The 20,430-nt window shown below is 39.5% G+C and overlaps 1 protein-coding gene and 1 long non-coding RNA gene across 2 annotated transcripts in view; both read right to left on the reverse strand.

Annotated features, from left to right (window-relative positions):
• Positions 1 to 862: 862 nt before the first annotated feature.
• LOC146762825 (uncharacterized) lies at positions 863 to 1,344 on the reverse strand. The gene is made up of 2 exons (XR_014942195.1): positions 1,273 to 1,344; positions 863 to 1,009 (listed from the first exon to the last, which is right to left on the reverse strand). It is a non-coding gene; the product is annotated as an uncharacterized LOC146762825 (long non-coding RNA).
• Positions 1,345 to 1,554: 210 nt separating this feature from the next.
• IFT88 (intraflagellar transport 88) overlaps positions 1,555 to 20,430 on the reverse strand; it is a 31,053-nt gene continuing 12,177 nt past the window's right edge. The window contains exons 15-25 of the mRNA XM_015852165.3: positions 20,083 to 20,169; positions 19,286 to 19,472; positions 18,589 to 18,697; positions 16,533 to 16,683; positions 15,320 to 15,435; positions 13,429 to 13,481; positions 12,619 to 12,684; positions 11,622 to 11,728; positions 7,415 to 7,475; positions 2,218 to 2,313; positions 1,555 to 1,824 (exon numbers count right to left, since the gene is read on the reverse strand). Of these exons, the coding sequence (XP_015707651.2) occupies positions 1,703 to 1,824; positions 2,218 to 2,313; positions 7,415 to 7,475; positions 11,622 to 11,728; positions 12,619 to 12,684; positions 13,429 to 13,481; positions 15,320 to 15,435; positions 16,533 to 16,683; positions 18,589 to 18,697; positions 19,286 to 19,472; positions 20,083 to 20,169 (1,155 nt within the window). The 3' untranslated portion in view covers positions 1,555 to 1,702. The remainder of the gene's footprint in view (positions 1,825 to 2,217; positions 2,314 to 7,414; positions 7,476 to 11,621; positions 11,729 to 12,618; positions 12,685 to 13,428; positions 13,482 to 15,319; positions 15,436 to 16,532; positions 16,684 to 18,588; positions 18,698 to 19,285; positions 19,473 to 20,082; positions 20,170 to 20,430) is intronic.

A 20,430-nucleotide genomic window follows, 5' to 3' on the forward strand; every position in this document is an offset into this window, starting at 1 on the left:
GCCGAGTACAGGGGCAGGATGACTTCCATAGTCCTGCTCACCACCCCATTCCTGATACAAGCCAGGATGCCATTGGCCTTCTTGGTTGGATTTACATGGCAGAAGAATGAATACATCAACGTGCTGCAAAAGTAACCCCAGCTTGGAATGATCCTATTTAAAGGAGTGATACCTCTAGCAAAGAACATTTTAAACTGTTATGTTTTTGTATGTCCAGCTTAGGAAGATACCCCTGTGTACAACAATACAAGCCTTTAAAGCCAATACATTGATGTTTGTATTTTAAAAAATGCCATCACCTTCGATTACAGTGATGAGATTAATGCATCAGACACTGTTTGAGCATCACACAATAGACGTTAAATAGAATGTTGGCAGTCTGATTCATCTAGTGTTCAATACCGAAGCACACAGTTGGCCAGTGCTTCTGAAGGAGAACTGATGTTTGTCAGAGAAAACAGCCGAGGCGCTGACGTGCTCCCCGCCCTGACGCCTCGGCTGAAAACCGTCCCCTTGTGCCCCTGGCAACGGCTGAGCCCACGCTGCGGGCTGTACGAGCAGCACGGGGTGCCCCGGCCTCATGGCCTCCCGCATCACGGCGCTGGATGAGCACATGGCGGTTGGCTCACGGGCTGTCATAGGGCGCTGCGGTTCTGTGACCTCAGAGCTCATTGTGCTGTCAGTGCAGAGATTCTTGGATATGGGGAAGGGTGTCAAATAAGCAGAGGTTTGGTCTCTGCGTGTATCATGGGGACGCTTTGTCCGTGTCTACAAGCGCACACACCACACACAGGCACACACGTGTAAAGACGCTTCAATGTCATAAGAGGGACCGCACAAAGGAGAGGCACCAAGCAACAGATTCACGAATCAGGCTTTATTGGGAGGCAGACCCGGAGACTGTCACAGAGCAGCGAGGGCCGGAGGTGCAGCGCTCTCCTCACGCACTGACAGCTGCAGGGCTGACACCAGGAGCATGCCGTGTTCCAGCCGTGTCCGTGTCCCTGGCCTAGAAGACAACAAACCCTCCTCCACCACCCGCGCTCACGGGTGATGCGAATGGGAGCAGAAGCGCCTGGACTACACTCACAGTTGTGTTTCCACACCGTGCCCATCCACTCCTCCCTCTCCCTATCTCTTCTCACTTCAGCCCCTGCTTCTCCCCATCCCTTCTCACCTGGGCTCCTGCTTCTCCCTATCTCTTCTCCCCTCGGCCCCTGCTCCTCCCCACCCCTTCTCACTGCAGCCCCTGCGTTTCCCCTCCCTTCTCACTTCAGCTCCTGCTCTGCTGCTGCTCGCTCTGCCGCTGTCCGCTCTGCTCTGGGCTGCCGGCTCACTGGCACTGCCGGCTCCCTGGCACTGCCCTTTATATACCTGCAGGGGGGGTTCCACCGTTCTACCCTCTCTGACTCTGCCTCCACATCACCATGGCAGGTGGACGCTGGGAGCTCATGGAAGGCCCGCCCCTCAACTGCCAGCGTCTTATTGATTTATTTAGTTTGCTTTTTGCAGTTCTAATGAAGTAAAATAACCAATCGTAAAACACACTGTAACTCCAATTCAAAAGTGTTTAATATATGGTACCACAAGCACAAAGTGTTTCAACAATTATTTCATTAGAACCTGGTACAAAACCATCTCAAAGAGGCATTTTCATTGCTAAAAATTTTAGAAGGAGAAAAGATTTGGGGTGGACCACGCATTATTCTGGAAGCAAATCCTCTCCCAGTTCTTCGTCAGCAAAGTCATCTTCGTCTGTTCTTTTCCTTGCTGCAGTTTTAGGTCTTTCTGCTTGTGGGCCAAGCGGGTCTATGTAGGAAGCATCTGGGATTTAAACAAGTACATTTAAAACAGTTATCTGCAAGTCCTTTTAGCCTTGGTTTTAAACACCTCTAATCAAACATGAGACTGCTTTCTAACATGACACATCTGGAAAGGTTTCTTCTTTGCAATGCAGACTAGAAAGATCACTGAAGGAGAAGAAGATACCACATTTGGATTCTCAAGATATTTTTTCCTGACCAAACCTTGCAGCAGACACACAGGAACATAAATAAATGTTTAGTTGGGCCTCATTCCTTAATATGTGCAGATCCTTTAAAGTGAGCTCTGAACTAAATGTGTAATTACTGCACTTGCTCTTCCAATAACACAATTCCTCTACTTCCCATCTCTTTGAGGGTCTGGGAATTCACAAAGTGTAAGATGCCCACTTGCCTATTTCTTTACCGCTGCTGCTTTCATAGGGCTCACTTGTTCCAGGCAAAGCTTTTAGTTTGGCACTCAGCCTTTCCCCTTTGCTACCACCAGCATCTGGAAGGCAAAAATATGTATACATATAAATAAAAATAGTGAAAATGAAAGGAACGTGTTGTCACGTGCTGTGAAATCACGATACAAGAACAACATAACTTCACTACTTTCTTTTATACAAGATTTGGATGAAACCATCCCTTCACAATGGAGTCATCACTCATTTGTAACAGCCATTATCAAAACACACCAGACACCGTATGATGCTTTTTGTTTTTGGTTTTTAACTTTGCAGTAAACACATCAGACTATTTCTACTTCCCGTGCTGACGTGTCAGTTGCTTACAAGTTAAAGTCACGTGCTGGAGCTAAAACCATTGCGGTAAACATAAAGCGTGGTCACACTGCATCCAGTTCCCTTTATAAATATAAGACATTTGTTTAATGGCCAGTTTTACATGGCAGAAGAATGAATAAAACAACATGCTGCAAAAGTAACCCCATGAATAAAACAACATGCTGCAAAAGTAACCCCAGCTTGGAATAATCCTACTTAAAGGAGCGATAGGAGGAGGATGCTTAAAGGAGGATGCTGAGGGAACTTGTGGAGGTGATAGCCGAGCCGCTTTCCATCATCTATCAGCGCTCCTTGTTGACTGGTGAGGTCTCACAGACTGGAGGCTTGCCAATGTGACTCCCATTTACAAGAAAGTTTGTAAGGAGGATCTGGGGAACTACAGGCCTGTCAGCCTGACCTCGGTGATGGGGAAGGTTATGGAACAGATTATCTGTTCCATATCATGCAGCATGTGCAGAATGGCCGGGGGATCAGGCCTAGCCAACATGGGTTCATGAAGGGCAGGTCCTGTTTGACCAACCTGATCTCCTTTTATGATCTAGTGACCCATCTGCTGGATGAGGGAAAGGCTGTTGATGTGGTCTATCTAGACTTCAGCAAAGCCTTTGACACTGTCTCCCACAGTATTCCCATGCAGAAGCTGGCAGCCTGTGGCTTGGATGGGTACACTCTCGGCTGGGTAAGGAGCTGTGTGCCCCGGTGGCGCAGTGGTAGGAATGCCGCCTTGCAACACCGGAGGCCCCGGGTTCGAATCCCCCCTGTGGCGCAAGTGGTAGAAGTGCCGCTCTGCTACACAGGAGACTCGAATCCCGGGGGTTGGACTCGATGATCTCTAAGGTCCCTTCCAACCCGCACCAGACTATGAGACTATTTCTACTTCCAATGCTGACTGTCAGTTGCTTACAAGTTAAAGTCACGTGCTGGAGCTACAACCATCGCGGTAAACATAAAGCGTGGTCACACTGCATCCAGTTTCTTCATAAATATAAGACGTCCATATGCAGCAAGCAGGTTAAGATGGCCACATTATCAGGTATTTCCCACATGATTACAAAAAGAACTTTTTTTGAACGCACATGACACAGCCAACAGAGCCATCCCAAAGCCACTTGAAATTAATGAGGCACAAACAGGCACACAAAAAAAAAATAACAGCAATCATGCAGTACTTGCTGCAGAGTAACAGGAATTATCTTTTGCCTCAACCACAGTGAAGGTTATTTGGGATGCTTAGTGCCCTAATATCCATAATATACTAATATTATGCATATTAGTATGAAGAGGTTCCTATGAGGTGCTAAAGGGTGTCTGAATACAGAATGTATGCTTGGGATGGACAAACTCATTTCTCCTCTAATATGAAATAAGAGACATCTCAGTTCTTGTTGTGGCTTGTTTTTTTCTCCCCTGATGCATCTGGACAGGCTTAGGTGCCAGGGAGAGTACAAAACGCTTTGCCTTTCATCTACTGAGCCCTGTACTGCTTCTTTGGGCTCCTATCCGAGACATCATGACTCCTCATGTACAACTGCCCTCTCATCTGGTACAACACTCCCCATTCAGAGAGCAGGGCAAATGCAGAGACCAAGTAAACACTGCTACGGTAACGTATTCCTTAAGGTCACACTTTCACTTATCTATGAAAGGCCTTATGGTCTTCAACTGTAGAAACCCCTTATAGCAGTAAAAACCATAATGCCCAGACTTCCAAGTGCTGGATGTTAGTAGCACCTCTCTGCAAAACTCAAAGAAAGCAAGGGAACAAGATTATTAATGAGGAAATTTTTGACAACTGCTGAAACTCAGACATGCTGTTAAAAATCCTGCAGGCTTTTTTGCCTTTTTTTTTTTTTTTTTTTTTTTTTTTAAATTAACAAAAATGTTAAGGATATGTACTAATGCAATCTCCTTCTAACGTGAATCACAAAGACCCCAAATCATTAATCTGGTATTCATGTAGAGAAGAAACTTTGCATTTATAGAGCAAATGTGTTCAGTTGTGGGTAAGCAGTTTGGATGTAATGCTTATTCCTCTCACAACACAAGAGTAGACTTTAACAGTGACACTCATGTAGATGTTAGTTTTCTTGTTCACTTTTCTTCCATTCCATGCACTATCCATGCACACTCTATTCGTACTCTTCAAAGTACAGTTTGGTGCACCTCATGCTTCTCCTGTTTTAATTCATATTGACAAAGCAAGGTTCTAAGCACACACCTTGCTTACTTATCTTTCTTCTTAGCTTCCTTCGCTGAGCAATTTTAAATAGTATTTCCTAAAACAAGGAAGTCCGAACTGTTAATACTCCTGCTACAAGTACGGGAGATAAATACTCGGAGAAAAAACTTCTCCTGGGAATGCCAGGCAAAGGGCTGGGAAGAGGAAAGAAAGAAATCAAGCAGCATATCTAAACTTTTGGGAATGCATACACACTTCATTTAGCTAGGAAGTACTTTCATTTAGCTAGGAAGTAATAAACTAAGCATAATTCCATGCCTCACTGCATTCAGTAATGATGACAAATCTCCCATACAATGAAGGAAAATTATCCCTTTTGGTCTTGGCAACAACACTGGAAGAGATGAAACTCAAAATGTATACAAATGTTTCTTTTCTTGTAATGAAGACAGTAGCATTTCAAATGCATATTATGATCTTGAAATAAAGTAATTCTTGTTTATACTTCATATGTGTCTCCAAGCAAGCTGTATGCAGATGCTTCTAATGCTGTAAAATACAGATTCATAACCCAGTTGAATAATGCCTAACACTGGCTAAAATGATGTTTCAGTCTTTGGCTTTCCCTCTGTCTTCTTCAAGACTACACAAGCTACAGTGTAGTCCTTAACATTTGTTGCCACCACTTCTTCACTGATAATGTTCCCCAGGTCAAAAAGATGTAATGCCTTTGACTCCATTAAGATATAAGCAGATATCTGTATAAAGATACACAATTTACATCATACAAGATAGATATTATATACATAATATACATATATACACACACACTCACCACAACTTTTAATTAGGAATCTCGGAATCTCAACAAAAAGTTTACTCCAGGCTGAATACAGGACCTCCTTTGTACCTCTGCTTGTTTTCTGAGTCATTTTCAGACAGGCTGGATCTTTGGCAACAACTTCATACAAGAGGCTTCCCAAACATGCCCTTACACAGGCTTGTTCCCAATATGTTTTTTTCCATTCCTTCATGAATTTGACACTGTACCTTGAGCATCACACTAAGAATTATCGATAGGACAATTCTAGGTTAGTTGTGATCTTGATTATCTCCTCGTCCTCTTTTATGTTTACAGCTGCTCTTCTCCAGTTACTCTGACTGGGGAGGGGAGGTAACCCCTTGGAATTAGTAGAGTCTGCAGTCAAAGTTCCTGATGTGCTCAACATTTTTTTTTTCTTCACAATAACATTTTAAAGGTATTTCTGTCTTTAAAGAAAGGATTGACTTACTCGTCACTTATATTCTCTCTGATGCTGATTCTTTTCTTTTTATGTTTTTTCTAAGAGAGGTAGAAAAAAGATTGCTGTAAGAAAACAGACCCTTTGTGCCAATTGCCTGGATGCCTGATGCAGTGTTTTGCACAGTAGTGACCCTTACCTACTCTTCATTCTGTTCATTGTAAGCTGAAGTGAACCTCTGCTCTGTGATAAAAATGTGTCCCAAAGCTCTCTCATGCTGCTGTCTTACTCGCACCTCTAGCTGACTGTCTCATTAGAGTGCTTATGCTACAAAAAAGAGCCCAGACATTTCCATCCCTTCCTGTTACCAGGAACTTCACCCCAAGAATTATTTGGCCTAAGGCCCAGAACAGGTAGAATTAAATTCAAGGTGAATTATATTTTTCCTACATAACAAGAAGTGATTTAAAAGCTTCTCTGGTGAAACTGCTGAGCTAAAAAAAAAGGAATGAGAACTCACAAGAATCCAGTACTAATTGTTAACCCTTAGAGAACTCAGTAGAGCAGTCTTCCTAAATGCCAAAGCATTCTAAAATATTCCTTCCAATACGATGCTAGTAATGTTCATGACCGTATAGAACTGGATCAATGTAGTAAAACTCATGCTATGTCAGTGGAGAAATAAAATTACCAGCTAGTTACCAGTTAAGAAAAAATGCATGAAGTGTTTCACTGAAAAAGGAAGAGAATACAATTAAGAATTTCTAGGTGAGATCTTTTATGACACTGAATGATATAAAATAAAAATGAAAGCAGAATACTAAGGCGTAACTTCCTATTTGGGTCAAGATGGACTTTAATCCAGCTGGCCAAAGTAGCCATAAGTCTGGTAGTTTCCTTCGAACAGCAGAGGGGAACGGTCAGGTTTAACAGTATAATGTCTCATACATTTATTAATGGGAGGGAAGAATCATTAGCTCTGTAATATGTAGGCTGCCCAGTAGGGAAAAGACTACACAGACAAGCTTCCAGATTTACCTTTCTACAGCTTTATGTTTAAGAAACTCAGCATTGTGAATCTACAGGAGAGACTTAACAGTCAAGAGAATGAGCTTTTCTTTAAGGAAGCCTCTAGCACTTCATCTCTGCCACACTGGGAAAAGAGGAAGAAAGAGTAAGAAGGGAACACTGGGGTCTTCCAATTACAGGGTTGGTAGCACAACATAGACTCTTGAACATGCCACAAACACTACTTGATTATTACTCAATGCTCATTTGTGTGCATTTATAAATGCAAGGAGGTTCTATAAACATTTTAAGAAAAACTATTTTCTTTGAAATCCTGACAAGCCTGATATTTAAGCAGAGGCATTAAGTACTTACCTCCACCAGCACTTCCTTCCCTGCGGTTACGTGCACTGCCATCTCTGCCAGATTTAATGCGCTGCAGAACAGTGAAATAGGTTTAAAAAGAACAGAACAGAACTCCATTTACTAATGTATGCCAGAAATAATTATAAATAATTATTACAAACTCAACCTAGCTTATTACTAGAACAGGAGAAGAACATTAAATTATGTTTATCCTACTGTAACTAATAACCTCTATGTTCTCAGAGCACAGAATTATCCCAAAATCAGTGTTAAGGCCAATGTTTATGTAAAACTACAGTCTTGTGAAATTCAAACAGACTATCTCAATAAATTGTTTTTCTTCAGATAAAATTTATACAAGGAACGTGCATAAAAATAGTCCAGATGAACCTCTGTGAAGTACAGCTGAAAAAACAGGCAACATAGCCCTCCTTGCATGAGTTCAAAGTAGCCTCTGCCCATTAACATCCTGCAAATCCCACAGGCGTATTATTATTGTAACGTTTCAAGGGAGGGGGGAAGTAGGGAAATGTATGAAAAGAACTATTCACCCCATAGGTCTTAAACTTTGACTACTTGGCATGGCACTGCAATTTACAGCAAAACTTAATTTGCTGTTGAGTGTTAAATGAAAGATAAAGGCGAAGGCAAATACTTCAAAAACTATGCTTAAAATCTCGGCTCTTGCTCAGAAGAAGGTACCATGAACATCTTCCAGCTGTGTTTTTTTTAGAGCTATTTGAAAACCCTGACAGTTTATCAAAGCAATACCTCTGCATCACATGGCAGAAATGGCTTCTCCTGGCTAAACACCAACGTTCTCATACACATATACTGTCAGTTACAAGATGGCACATCTCAGATAGGGACTGTTTTATGGCCAGATACAAATAGTCAGCATTTCAAGCACTCAGCTGCCAATAAAAGTCACCTCTGTATCCTACAGAATTCAGGTTCTGCTTAAAACGTGTGCACGCTACTTGACCACGTGTTCAGGACAATTACTATAGCTTCTTCACTCATTTTTCACCAGAAAAGTAACACGGAGTCTGGCAAAGTTGGAATGACCCAGATGTGAAAGAACTTCCAAGCTTCTCGCCAACAGAAAAAGGAAGAACCTTTAAATCAAAATTCACAGGAGTCAGACAGGAAAGCATCATGCCTAGCGTTAAACCTGGAACGGTGTTGGAACTATCCAGCCTGGGACCAGAATCCTTGTACTTTGTATTTATTTTGGGAAACCTTCAAGTCTGGAATATGCTCTCTCAGCTCTGGGCTAAGCGTCCCATTCGTGCTTTGGGAAGAATGTTCAGACTGTCCAGGCAGTGAAGGACTGACAAGAGCACAGCAGCAGAAGTTCAGCTTTTGTCTATCAGAGGGACGTGGTCCCTACATGATAGAGCCGTGGTGGTGTTTACATTCTTGGACTTTACTCCCACAGTGTTGCAGAAGTACTAAAGCTGAAGCGTAAGACTAATCCCCGTACAGTTCCAACTGAGTAAAAAGCAGATACTTAAAATAGGTCCAGTCACTTCCACCCCCAAAATTTCTCTGTTAAGACTGCAAAAGAAAGGTAGGTTGATGAGTCCAGATGTAGGTGCCTGAAGGCAAACACAGCAAGTCCCCCGTGGTGTTTGCACCGATCATCACTTCACACCACACCCAATCAGTCCCACTTTTTCAGTCATTACGCTCACTTAAAGGAAATAAATGGTAATGTATGTACACATGGGAGCCAAGGAGGTTGAGTGAACTTCTACACTAATACCTGCCTTTTTTTTTTTTTTTTTTTTTTTTTTTACACTGAAACATGAAAAAGAAATATTAATGCTGTTTAAAAAAAAAAAAAAGACACGAAGGTTACAGCAAAAATCCAACACTGTGAGAGACAGGGAGAAAAACTTCTACAGTGAATGAAGCCCACAGATGTTCCCAGATTCTTGTCTGGAAGTATTTAACGACTTGCCCATATTTGAGACCGAGTGAAGAAAGTACTCCAGAACATTTCTTTTGGTATAAGCTCCATGTGGATATACTTCTTCTGGCAAAACGGTGCCAGAATAGCAAATTTTGATAAATTTCCATGCAGATACAAAGTCAGTGCTTAGACTTTGAAAAACAAGTATATTATAGTGCCATTCACCCTTATGGTCTTTTCTGTGTGCAACTGACAAACCAGGTGTTAGTTGAAAATTGTGAGCAGGAATTGAGTTATATCTGGTTTTGTTAACTGAAACCAGTGCTCCTACTAGAAATCTATGCAGTGAAATATTAACCCTTGATAATTTTAGAGCTCGAAATATAGTTTACACATGCACGAATGGCAGAGTTCCTTAAGACAAAAAGAGCCAGTCATTCCCAAAGCCGGTTGGCAGACATAAGAATAACCTCCCACCCCCCCAGAACAACAAAACACCAAAACCAAGGGATGGAAACCCAGATGTAACACCAACAACAAAAAACAACACTGGTGTTGAGACTCTGTCTTGCACTACTGGATTCCACTAAGATCTCTATCATTCACTTAGTACTCAGTGAAGTCAGAATGAAAAAACCCAACATTTTAAGCATAATTAATGCGCTACTAAACTATCAGTTCTTAAATAACTTGAACAATATAATCGTATATTTACTGGTAGCTTTTCCCCACCAGACAGTACAGAAATGCATCCAGGAAGGATCAAGCTTTCACTAGGAAATAAGCACGAAGAATTTTGACACAACATTTTTTCCCCATATATTTAATTATCAATTTTCTTAAGAGAAAGATATGTGCTTCCTTAGAACCCTCAGAATTTACAGATGAATGATTATTCATTCATATAAACATAATTAAAATCTTCACTGGAAAGAAACCAAAACCACTGGAATTCTATACCAAGCATGAGATTACTCCTGCATCTCTAGGAACCTCTCCCACCATCTAAGGTAACTGAGTATTTAACTGGTTTCATAGCTGAACTTTCCTGGGTACAGCACTGAGAAATTGGATGTTATTGCAAAGAACTCTGGCTGTCACTGACATCAAAGTGAGATTGTCTAGAAACTAAGGAAAGCCTGTTTAACATACTTCAGAGAGGTCTCGATTCAGAGTTTTGTAGAGTAGGAATATCTGGTTATCTGCTTTGCATACTGATGCCATTATGCAAGAGACATGGATGAACACTAGCCCAGTGTATTTGACCTCCTACATTTCCAGACTGCCTTCTTGTGTCCATTTTTCAGAAAGCATTAAGGTTTACATTCACAGAAAATCCAAACCACCATACTTCAAATGGCCCACAAAGCAGGCTTGTAGCATAAAGCTGGAATCCTTTGAACAGCATTCCCCTGTCTGAGTTCTTTTCATTTTTGAAATGCTCCAGTCTACTCATGCATACTTAGACTCTCTGGAATTGAAGCAAAATTGCAGTAACTGAGGAGGTATTTACGCATTATCCGACACTGAAAGGGAGCCAGTAAGTCTTACTAGCACAACATATATTAGGCAAAACTTCAATGTGCCCTAATGTGACAATGTAGTTTTCATACAATTCACTGGAAAGAAAGAGCAAACTTGAGTATACTGCAGCTCCATAACACAGACAATGCTTTCCAATTAAGAAGCTGATTTTAATTTTAAAATCTTAGTTTACCACGGGAATAACAAGAAAATTAAGAACACACACTGCTCTGAATGCAACACAAGTTGTGATTTCACACCTTTCACAGCCTGTAACTTTTCCATGGAAATTCTTTCTCAGTTTAACATTTGCCACTAACATAAATGATTTACTTCATACTTATGTAACCTGCTAATGTTGTGGTCCTGTAATAGCAAAAAGGAGTTCTACAACATGGAGAAATTCTTGCACTCCCTTCTCTCTCTATAGCTGCATTATTGCTTGGCTGGTAAATATACTTTTCACACTCTGGCAAAGAAGTAGGAAAGATGACATTCCAGAGGAGCTGAATTATGCGTGTGGCTCCAGCGTTCCCAACACATCCACATAATCTATCTTTCCCTAATATTTAAAATCACAGAAAATCCAGTGCTCAACAAACATTCTGACAGATTTAATGCTGACCGCTAATTTACAACTAAAGAACCCAAACCACAGAATATGAGCCTCTCCAAACCTGGAATTTAATACATATTTTATTTTAAAGTGCCATCAATACTGTCTTAGCTTTGTCTGTGGTATGCTGTCCATATTGCAGAAAGAAACAACCTTACCTGCTCTCTCATCTCCTTTAATTTTTCCACTTTCTTGAGTTTTGTCATATATTCTTGGACTTCTTTCAGTCCCAAATCTGTGCAGAGACGAACTAAAAATCGGAGGCCTAATTGAAGAACAAACCATTGTGAGAAAAAGGCTTACAAGCAGCTCAAACTACAAGTGCACCCTACGCAAGCTGGGCATACTGAATGGAGGTACAGACCACTACAAACAGCAAGGAATACAAGGTGACTCCAGTCCAACATCACTAGAACATAACTGTATGTTTCCTCTTCAAAAAGTAGGTTTATCAAAGCCGAATGATACAATTTTATTTTAAAACACAGTAAAAACTCTTCCCATTTAAATTTAAAAGTGTAGGTTTGTTGGTGACAGCCTTGTGGTTTGGAATTAGTATGTCAGTGTGAGATGTAGGAGGACATTGTGGCAACCAGTAACAGACCCAGTTTCCTAAAGGGCTTCTTCATTTCAGCTTCAGTAAAACATTCTGCTCTTCAAAGCTGTTTCCTGTAAGTGCAGTTTGAAATTGCCTAAGAGACTACTTGACCTACTGTACTTAGGAACTGTCTATGTCCTTTCAGAAGGACAGACTGTAGTAAAAATTTTACTGGATCATTTTTTTGTATCTGGAAATTTACAGCAGAAGTTTCACCTAGTGGCAACTAGAAGTAAAAAGGTTTTAATCTCATGATGAAACAATGAACATAATTATAAAATGCAGCAAGTATGCAAGAAAATGAACTCAGCCAGTAAACTACAGTTAGTGCATTTTCATATTTCTTCTTCAGCATTATCCTAGTACTTCTTAAGTCACATTTTGGTGTTACCACAAACAAACAATAATCCAATACGGGGGCAGCAGCAGGAATAAAAATGTTAGTTCAGAACAATATCTGGGTATGAAAACTACTTACATCATATGGATCACCAACAAACATATTTAAAGTAACAAAGTTTTCTTTGATGGTTGTACCACTCGGTGAAACAACTTACATTCAACATTCTCCGGGAATTTTTGGTGAATGACTTTGTATTTCTCTAGAGCTTTCTGGTAGTTACCTGCAAACAAAACATGTTTACTACCAACATTACCACACATTAGAAAATAAAAAAATATGTATATTACATACATATATACATCTGAAGAGGAATTTATACAGTTCAACACCACTTCATCTTTTCAGTTTTAATACATGATTTAATATTATAAGACCAAATTTGAGAAAACCAATCTTTTACACAATTACGTGATGAAAGAGTCTAGGAAGGTTAGGCTCTTTCCATTTCGCTTATTGCCATATAATATTTCCAGTAAGAAACTGCACATTAAGACTGCCTGTTGTTTGTGCAATGCATATGCTACTTGAATACCTGAAAAATTACACCTAGTGTTGAAAATGAATGGGAATTAAGCAGCTTTAAAATCTAATGACTACATTAGATCTGACAGTATGATCATTACATTAGAAAACTTTGAGCAAATAATTTATGTTGTTACACATTATATATATATATATTCTATGATTCTATATCTTTATTTTAATCACTTAAGAGCACAAGTAATGTTTTATGTCTCACTCAGTAGAGGCATATTTCTCAGACTTAAAGGAGAAGTCACACTTTACTGCACACACACAGAAAATTTGTAACAAAATAATATGCAATAGAAATTTTAAATAAAATTTCGGACCAGTACTCACAGTACTCACAGGAGACAGAAAAATCAAAAGGAAAAAGAAATCAAAACATCCATCAAAACAAAACAATTTTTCAGCTAACTGCAAAAAACGCTGCCGAGCTTACCGCTTCTCCGATAGCAACTGGCAACCATCAGCTGCCACTTCACTTGTGTAGGTCTGCACAGAAAGAAGACAAAGTTGTGCACACAGTAAGCATATAATAAACAGGCAACATATTCTGCATAGCATTTGTAAAAACCTGCTATTAAACTCCTCTTAAACATTTCACCCCTGTATAGTCTATTCCTAGGAAGCAGCTAACCTGGTCAGTTCACACACAGTATATTTGTGTGTGTCATCTTCTTGTGTTCAGGGCTCTAGTTTACTAGATGTAAGTTTATTTCCAATCAGTAACGATACTTATTCAGCAATTTATATCCCAACATTCATATTTATCAATTAACATACCTAGATTATTTTAATAACAAATAACCAAATACCTATGCAGTGCTATTTATTAATAACAGCATAATCCCACCATTTCTATATAAAAGACGGATGATAATTACAGATAACCAAGTAGAACTTTATGTGTCAGTTATTCAAAGCTACTTTACAAGGTCCTATACTCTGACTAAGCTTCTCCTGCCTCTTCTAGGGTACATGAGGCTTTACAAGCATCAGCTACTGAAGTACTGGTTGCTCTTCATGCTATCTTTGAGATTTGCACACATTTGTCTGCTGCACCAACTGGTTGCAGAATTGAAGAACATTGCATACTTTAGTATTTTACTGTACCTATAATTGCACATTTTTATATCCTCCCCTACATACAATACAATCTCAAGTCTAGTTACTTTAAATGAAAAGCTGGATGATCAGTAGAATAACACTAATTGCTTCCTACAGAAATAAGAGCTTGAAAACATTTTCACGAGGAGTGAAGGAGCCTCACACAGAACAGAAGAAAGCAGTCTTTGCATCTGAGGATCTGCATGCTGCCAATGCCACTTCCCCAAGTAGTGAATCAGACTGACCGTTAAGGTCAGGAACGTGGTCTTGATTTCATTATTTAGAATAAGTTAATGTGATATCTCTCTTAAGAGTAAAGCTCTTGTCTCACAAGCTCACTTTTCTGACTTAGAATACAAAGCATAGCCTACAGACTCGCATCCTTAAGTACGTCATATTCGGCTAAAGGACAATTTCAGTAAGTTCAAATATCTATATCGAAATCAATTTGATTTGCTAACCTACATCCACTATCCACTGTTAATTCTGCATGGCACACTTCTGCTTCCTTACGCCCTTATTTGCAATATTGTTCCTCTTATGGGAACAGAACTTAGATGAAAAAGGAAAAAGCAGCAAGAACCTTTAAATACACATTTATCTAAACCATCAGTTTCTCACTGTGTGATAAAAAGAAAGGGAGTATTTCATGTAAGGCCACAGAGAAGGAAGTCTTGGTGACTTAGTAGAAACAGTCCCTACTTCATCTCTATGTTTAATGACAGAGGATAGAAAAAAGAAGTTCTAATAGCAAATACCATCTTGGGCCCTTACTTACTCTTACTTACTTACTCTTATGGGAACAGAACTTTGATGAAAAAGGAAAAAGCAGCAAGAACATTTAAATACACATTTATCTAAACCATCAGTTTCTCACTGTGTGATAAAAAGAAAGGGAGTATTTCATGTAAGGCCACAGAGAAGGAAGTCTTGGTGACTTAGTAGAAATGGTCCCTACTTCATCACTACGTTTAACGACAGAGGATAGAAAAAAGAAGTTCTAATAGCAAATACCATCTTGGGCCCTTACTTAACATTGAAATAACACAGTAAGAACAAAAACACTCTGTAAACAAACAGAAATTTGGGGAAAATTAAATGATGTTCCAAAATAGTTTACTCTGATACTTGCTTACAGTACAAAAATTATCCAATTAATTTATCTCTGAGTATAATTATGGATGTCTAATCACAAAACTTGATATAAAATAAAAATTACTTACAGGATAAGTGCTGCTCTTTCAAAGTACTCAATGGCTTTTTCACAAAACTGGGTGTCAATGCAATATGCTCCGAGCCATTCAATGACTTCAATGTTTGAAGGGAAATACCGGTACGACTGACAAAACAGAAAAGGTGAAGGAAACACAACTGTAGTGATAAACAACATCTTTATGTTACTTCTGGAATATCTGACTCAAGTGCTTAATACCCCAGATGCCAAAAATATGTTGTATGTGAATGGAAGCAGTGTACTATGCTAAGCAATCCTGAGGAGGAAAAAAAAAACAGCATGCCAAGTCTTCTAATTACAGAATGCATTTCAGAAATTACCTGAGATAAGTCTGTCACACTTTCCATCCAGCCTTACTTAAAGTACTACAGCCTGCAACAGCTAAGATGTTTACTTAGACCAGGTCTATGTGTGAACACATTACCTAAAATGATAAACAATGCTACCTAATACAATTTCACACTCAAATCTGTCTGATAGAAGACTGACTTAAAAGCTTTCTTTTCCAAGAAATGCATTTGTGTAAATAACATTTGCAGTTTCTTAGAAATCTCCATTGAAACAGGCACCAAAATTATAATCACGCACAATTCCACCAGTACTCAGAACTGCAACACTGGTCATCCTCACTTTACATGTACATAAAAAGAACTGCTGGAGTGCAAAGTGGCTTCTTGTCTTATTCCCACTTCTGAAACCAAAGGATCTCTAGAAATCACAGCCAGTACCACAGTTTGTAAAGTGAGAGGATGTCTAATTTTGGGCAACTGTGCATACATAATGTATAGCAATCAAACAAAGACATGTAGATTTATCTCCATATCCACCACACAGGTATATCTTCCAACAAATGCTGACAAGTCAAGCACCTTTAAAATCACATTTATTGTATCCATTTTTAATCCTGAGTCTCAGATTAAGTTTTAAATTGAAACTGATAGGGGCCAACGTAAATAACGACCACTTGACAAAGAAAAGTTAGAGGTCATATACCAGGTGGAAACACAGACTGCACTTCCTTGGGACCTGACTACAAAAATCAGATTTTGTCAACTGCCTGCAACCCCCCACTCCTGGCAAAGGTCATTATTTCTTCTTTTGGATGACATTTTTAACAGTTGAAATGAATCAGTTGTTAACTTGACACAGAAAACTATGGCAATATTTTCTTTAATTATGAGAAAGCAACAGAAAGCAAATACCTCATAGTAATAATGAAAGGCTTGGGATTTGTCACCTTCATTGTCATATAATTTCCCTAGCTTTGAAAGTACATGTGGGTCAGTTGGTACTACACTGATCAACTGCATGAGCCACTCTATGGCTTGATTGGGATCTTCCATGACTTCATAACTGAGTTTTCTTCAGTTAAGGAACAGTGACGATGATTTTTTTAATTCACTCATATTTCCAACTAATTCATATAATATAATCCATACACTAGACAGATATACTAGTCACTGCAGTGTGGTGCATATCAATAGGGATTTTTTGTTTATTTTCAACACAGGCTTTCCATTATTTCTTTATGATGATACCAAGCTGAGTGGTGCAGCTGTGGGAGGTAGATTGCATTTTTGCAGTGAAGCAAGTGCTTCTGGTACGCAGAGTAGGCCTTCGTTGTGGAACCAACGCTTTCTGTATGCAGTGTAGGCCTTTACTGAACCCTCTCATGAAACAGTGAAGCAGTTAATGTGAGTAGTTTTTCTTCCACTAGTTCACTGAGCACTGACAGGAGTAGATTGTTTTTCTTCCACTAGTGGGGTGTTTTGACATTGGTAGAACTGAGTACAGGAAGAAGATAAGGCAGGTGTGCAGGGAGAAGCAAGAGCCTAGTATAGAACAAAGTGAACGTGCCTTAAGAAAAACTGCCCACCTGTTTCATGGGACAGTACATCAAAACAACAGGTTGGTAACCACTTTGTATGGAAATGTAGTACAGACACAGCGTCAGGGTGATTGTGAGCCCAAGATGCTCAACCAATGAGCAAGCACCAGCAGAGCATTACCTGCATCAGGTTTAGTGTATATAACGGGATAAATTTCACTGATAAGGGCACAATTTCTCCCTTGCCAACAGGGGGCATGCACCTGTTATTGCAATAACAAATAAACTTTGCTGCTATCACTAAGATCCATGCCGCACCCCAAATTTTTGACTTGGAGTGTTTCTCACTCAGCTGACAATACCAGGGAAGGGAAGCCGTCCAGAGGGCACACAAGAATCAAACCAGCTTTAACAAGGCCAAGTGCAAGGTGCTGCACCTGGGTCAAGGTAATCCCAGATATACACACAAGCTGGGAGAATAAATCCTTGAGAGCAGTCCTGTGGAGAAGGACTTGGGGGTCCTGATGGATGAAAAGCTGGGCATGGGTCAGCAGTGCGAGCACACAGCCCAAAAGGCCAACAGCATCCTGGGCTACATGAGAAGAGAGGTTCTTGCTGAACCCTTCATCCTTCATGGAAGAAACCTGTAATTAATGCTGGAAAGCTATTTCACAAATCCCTGGAGCACAGAAATTCTCCATCTGACCCAAGTCAGAATGGTAGGGTTGTATATGCTTTTTTTTTTTTTAAATGGGCAAGGAATACAAACCATAGTCCTTTGGCATTTTTGGAGGTTGCTTACCGTCTCATCTATTACTTTCAATCTTAATAGCACAGTGCAGCAATTGGAATCTGTACTACTTTAGGGACAGTTTTATTATGGTTTGCACATTCTCAGAAACACTGTTAAATGATCTTGTACTACAGAACATCCTTGATAATGTGCAAAGCCAAAACATAACCTATCCTACGTTTGGCTTTTCAATTTGTTTCTGCCTTTGCAGTGCTGGGAGACTATTACTTTCTTACACATACACTAGCCTGAACACAGCTTTCCCAACAGAACTTCACTTTCATTTTGGCTTTACTCAACTGTGCTATGACATTATTTTCAAAATAAAATCAGCAGCATTTTACATATTCCAGGACATCCTCAAATACTGACCATAAATGTTTAGCTATTCCCTGACATACTGATTAATTTAACGTGAGCAGTATTAACATACTTCTCCACTTGCTTCTCTGGAAATGTCAAAGTAGATTTTAAGTTCTGTTCTTGTTTTTATAAGCATCAAACTATGCACGATCATACTAGTTACAATGGACAATATAGTAAATTTCTTAGTCTTGCTGACATGGCTGAAACACATATTTCAGCTGAAAAGAGTTTACCAAAACCATAATCCCTATCATAACACAGAAAAGGATACATGTCTGCTATTTGGTGAAGAACCTGGGCACTATTCCCAAGTATTGCATGGAGCTTCAGAAAACAATCCAAAGCTTCATCTATTCTGTTTAATTTCTTGTATGTTAAACCTAAAAATAAAAAATGTTACAATGTAAGTGCAAGGAGAAAAAGATGAATTCAGCTCATTAGTTAAGAGAAGAACCAAGAAAAATAAAATAGGGACATGGAAACCAACAGCAGTGTAGCTGCCCTGATACCAATCATCTCTATTACTTCAATCATCCTTACAATTCTTTAATTCTTTCCTGCCATTATGACATTAGGTGATTAAGACAAGGAAAGTGAAGATAATCACAGACCAAGAACATTACTCGTCTCACTTTTTGAGTAAGATGAATGAGGAAAAGGGATGGCTCTCATGAGCAGAATGGTTTAATACTGCTAAAATCAGTAGATTTCAGTAGATAGTAATATTTACATCAATTTTTATGTACAAAGCGACTTACAAACACCAACTAGTAATTGCAGTTGAGTTAACAGTTTGTTTTTTGTAGAAGAGATAGGAAGATCATATACTACTACAACATAAATTACTGAATAAAGCATTAACAATTACTATATATTTATACACAAGAGAACTGCAAAAGCCAGATTCTCAGAAACACCCAGTATTACCTTTAGAGAAAAACTCAATCGCAAAAGCATGTTTGGCTTACCAAGGTTATAAAGTGCTTCAGTGCAAGAGCAATCATTCCTGAGAGCTTCCTTATAAAACTCAGCTGCTTTTTCATAGTCTCCATTTGCAAAAACAGTATTTCCTTTGTTAGTTAGAGCTGCTGGGTTGTACCGATCAGAACTGACAGCTAAATCTGCATAGTTTGTTGCTTGTGTCAATTCATTCTCCTGTATGAACAGAACCAACACTGTATTAGTCATTTCTCAGTCAATTTTCTTGAAGTCCTGGCTTCCCATGGTTACTACAGTAGAATTTCAAAAGATTAAGGATGAAAAAAATAATAGATTCTTCAATCTGAAAATATCCCTTATGCATTTTAATGATCTCTTTAAAATTGCAGAGAAATTAGCACTTGAGACCTGTCCTGCCATTCTCTTCCACTCAGTCTGGAAGTTTTCCTTGCTGCAACAAAGAATGCTTGTTTAAAACAAAAGACAAAAATAAATAACTCTCCAACCCTACAAATCCTATACACAAACATATCTCACTAACCTACATACTGCACACAACCCTGAAGTTCAGACAGGGGCTTTGGGAGACAAGCTTTAAATGCAGGTTGTGAACTTCAGCACATCTCATACTTGAGGTATACTTCTGTGGCCTGAACATCAACCTCACTGCTCCCCCCAGCAGCAGAAGCCAGAGGAATGTGTTCCAGTCGTGCTCTTATAACATGCATTTTGTGCAGGTTTAAATAAACACAAAACTGCTACAAAGATACGGAAAACACTGCATCAGGTTTGGTTCTTAAGTGGATTTGTTGAAGTACACACTTACCAAATAATAAAGGAATGAAAGGTTTGTTGCAGCTGCACTCTTTACTCTGCTATCCTTCTTTTCAAACATTTTTAAAGTCTCCAGAGCCTAGAAGCAATTCAGAAACTACTTAATTCCCACTGAAGCAAACACCACAGCATTGAGAAAGTACATATTGAGCACTGAGAAACAAACACACAGGGGAGAATACTGGGAGGAGAGGAGGAACTCCAGAAACCAGCAGAGCTCAAATACAGAGAAAGGAAGGTGAGCTTTAGCACATGGCCTTGTGTGCATCCTTTCAAGTGATGGGAAGCTGAAAGGCCTTAGATGGTGACAGAGGTATTGAGATTCAATTAGAATTTTGTT

The sequence above is a fragment of the Coturnix japonica genome, chromosome 1, assembly GCF_054131305.1.
Source record: "Coturnix japonica strain WE chromosome 1, WE-NBRP24, whole genome shotgun sequence".
Lineage (NCBI taxonomy): Eukaryota > Metazoa > Chordata > Aves > Galliformes > Phasianidae > Coturnix > Coturnix japonica.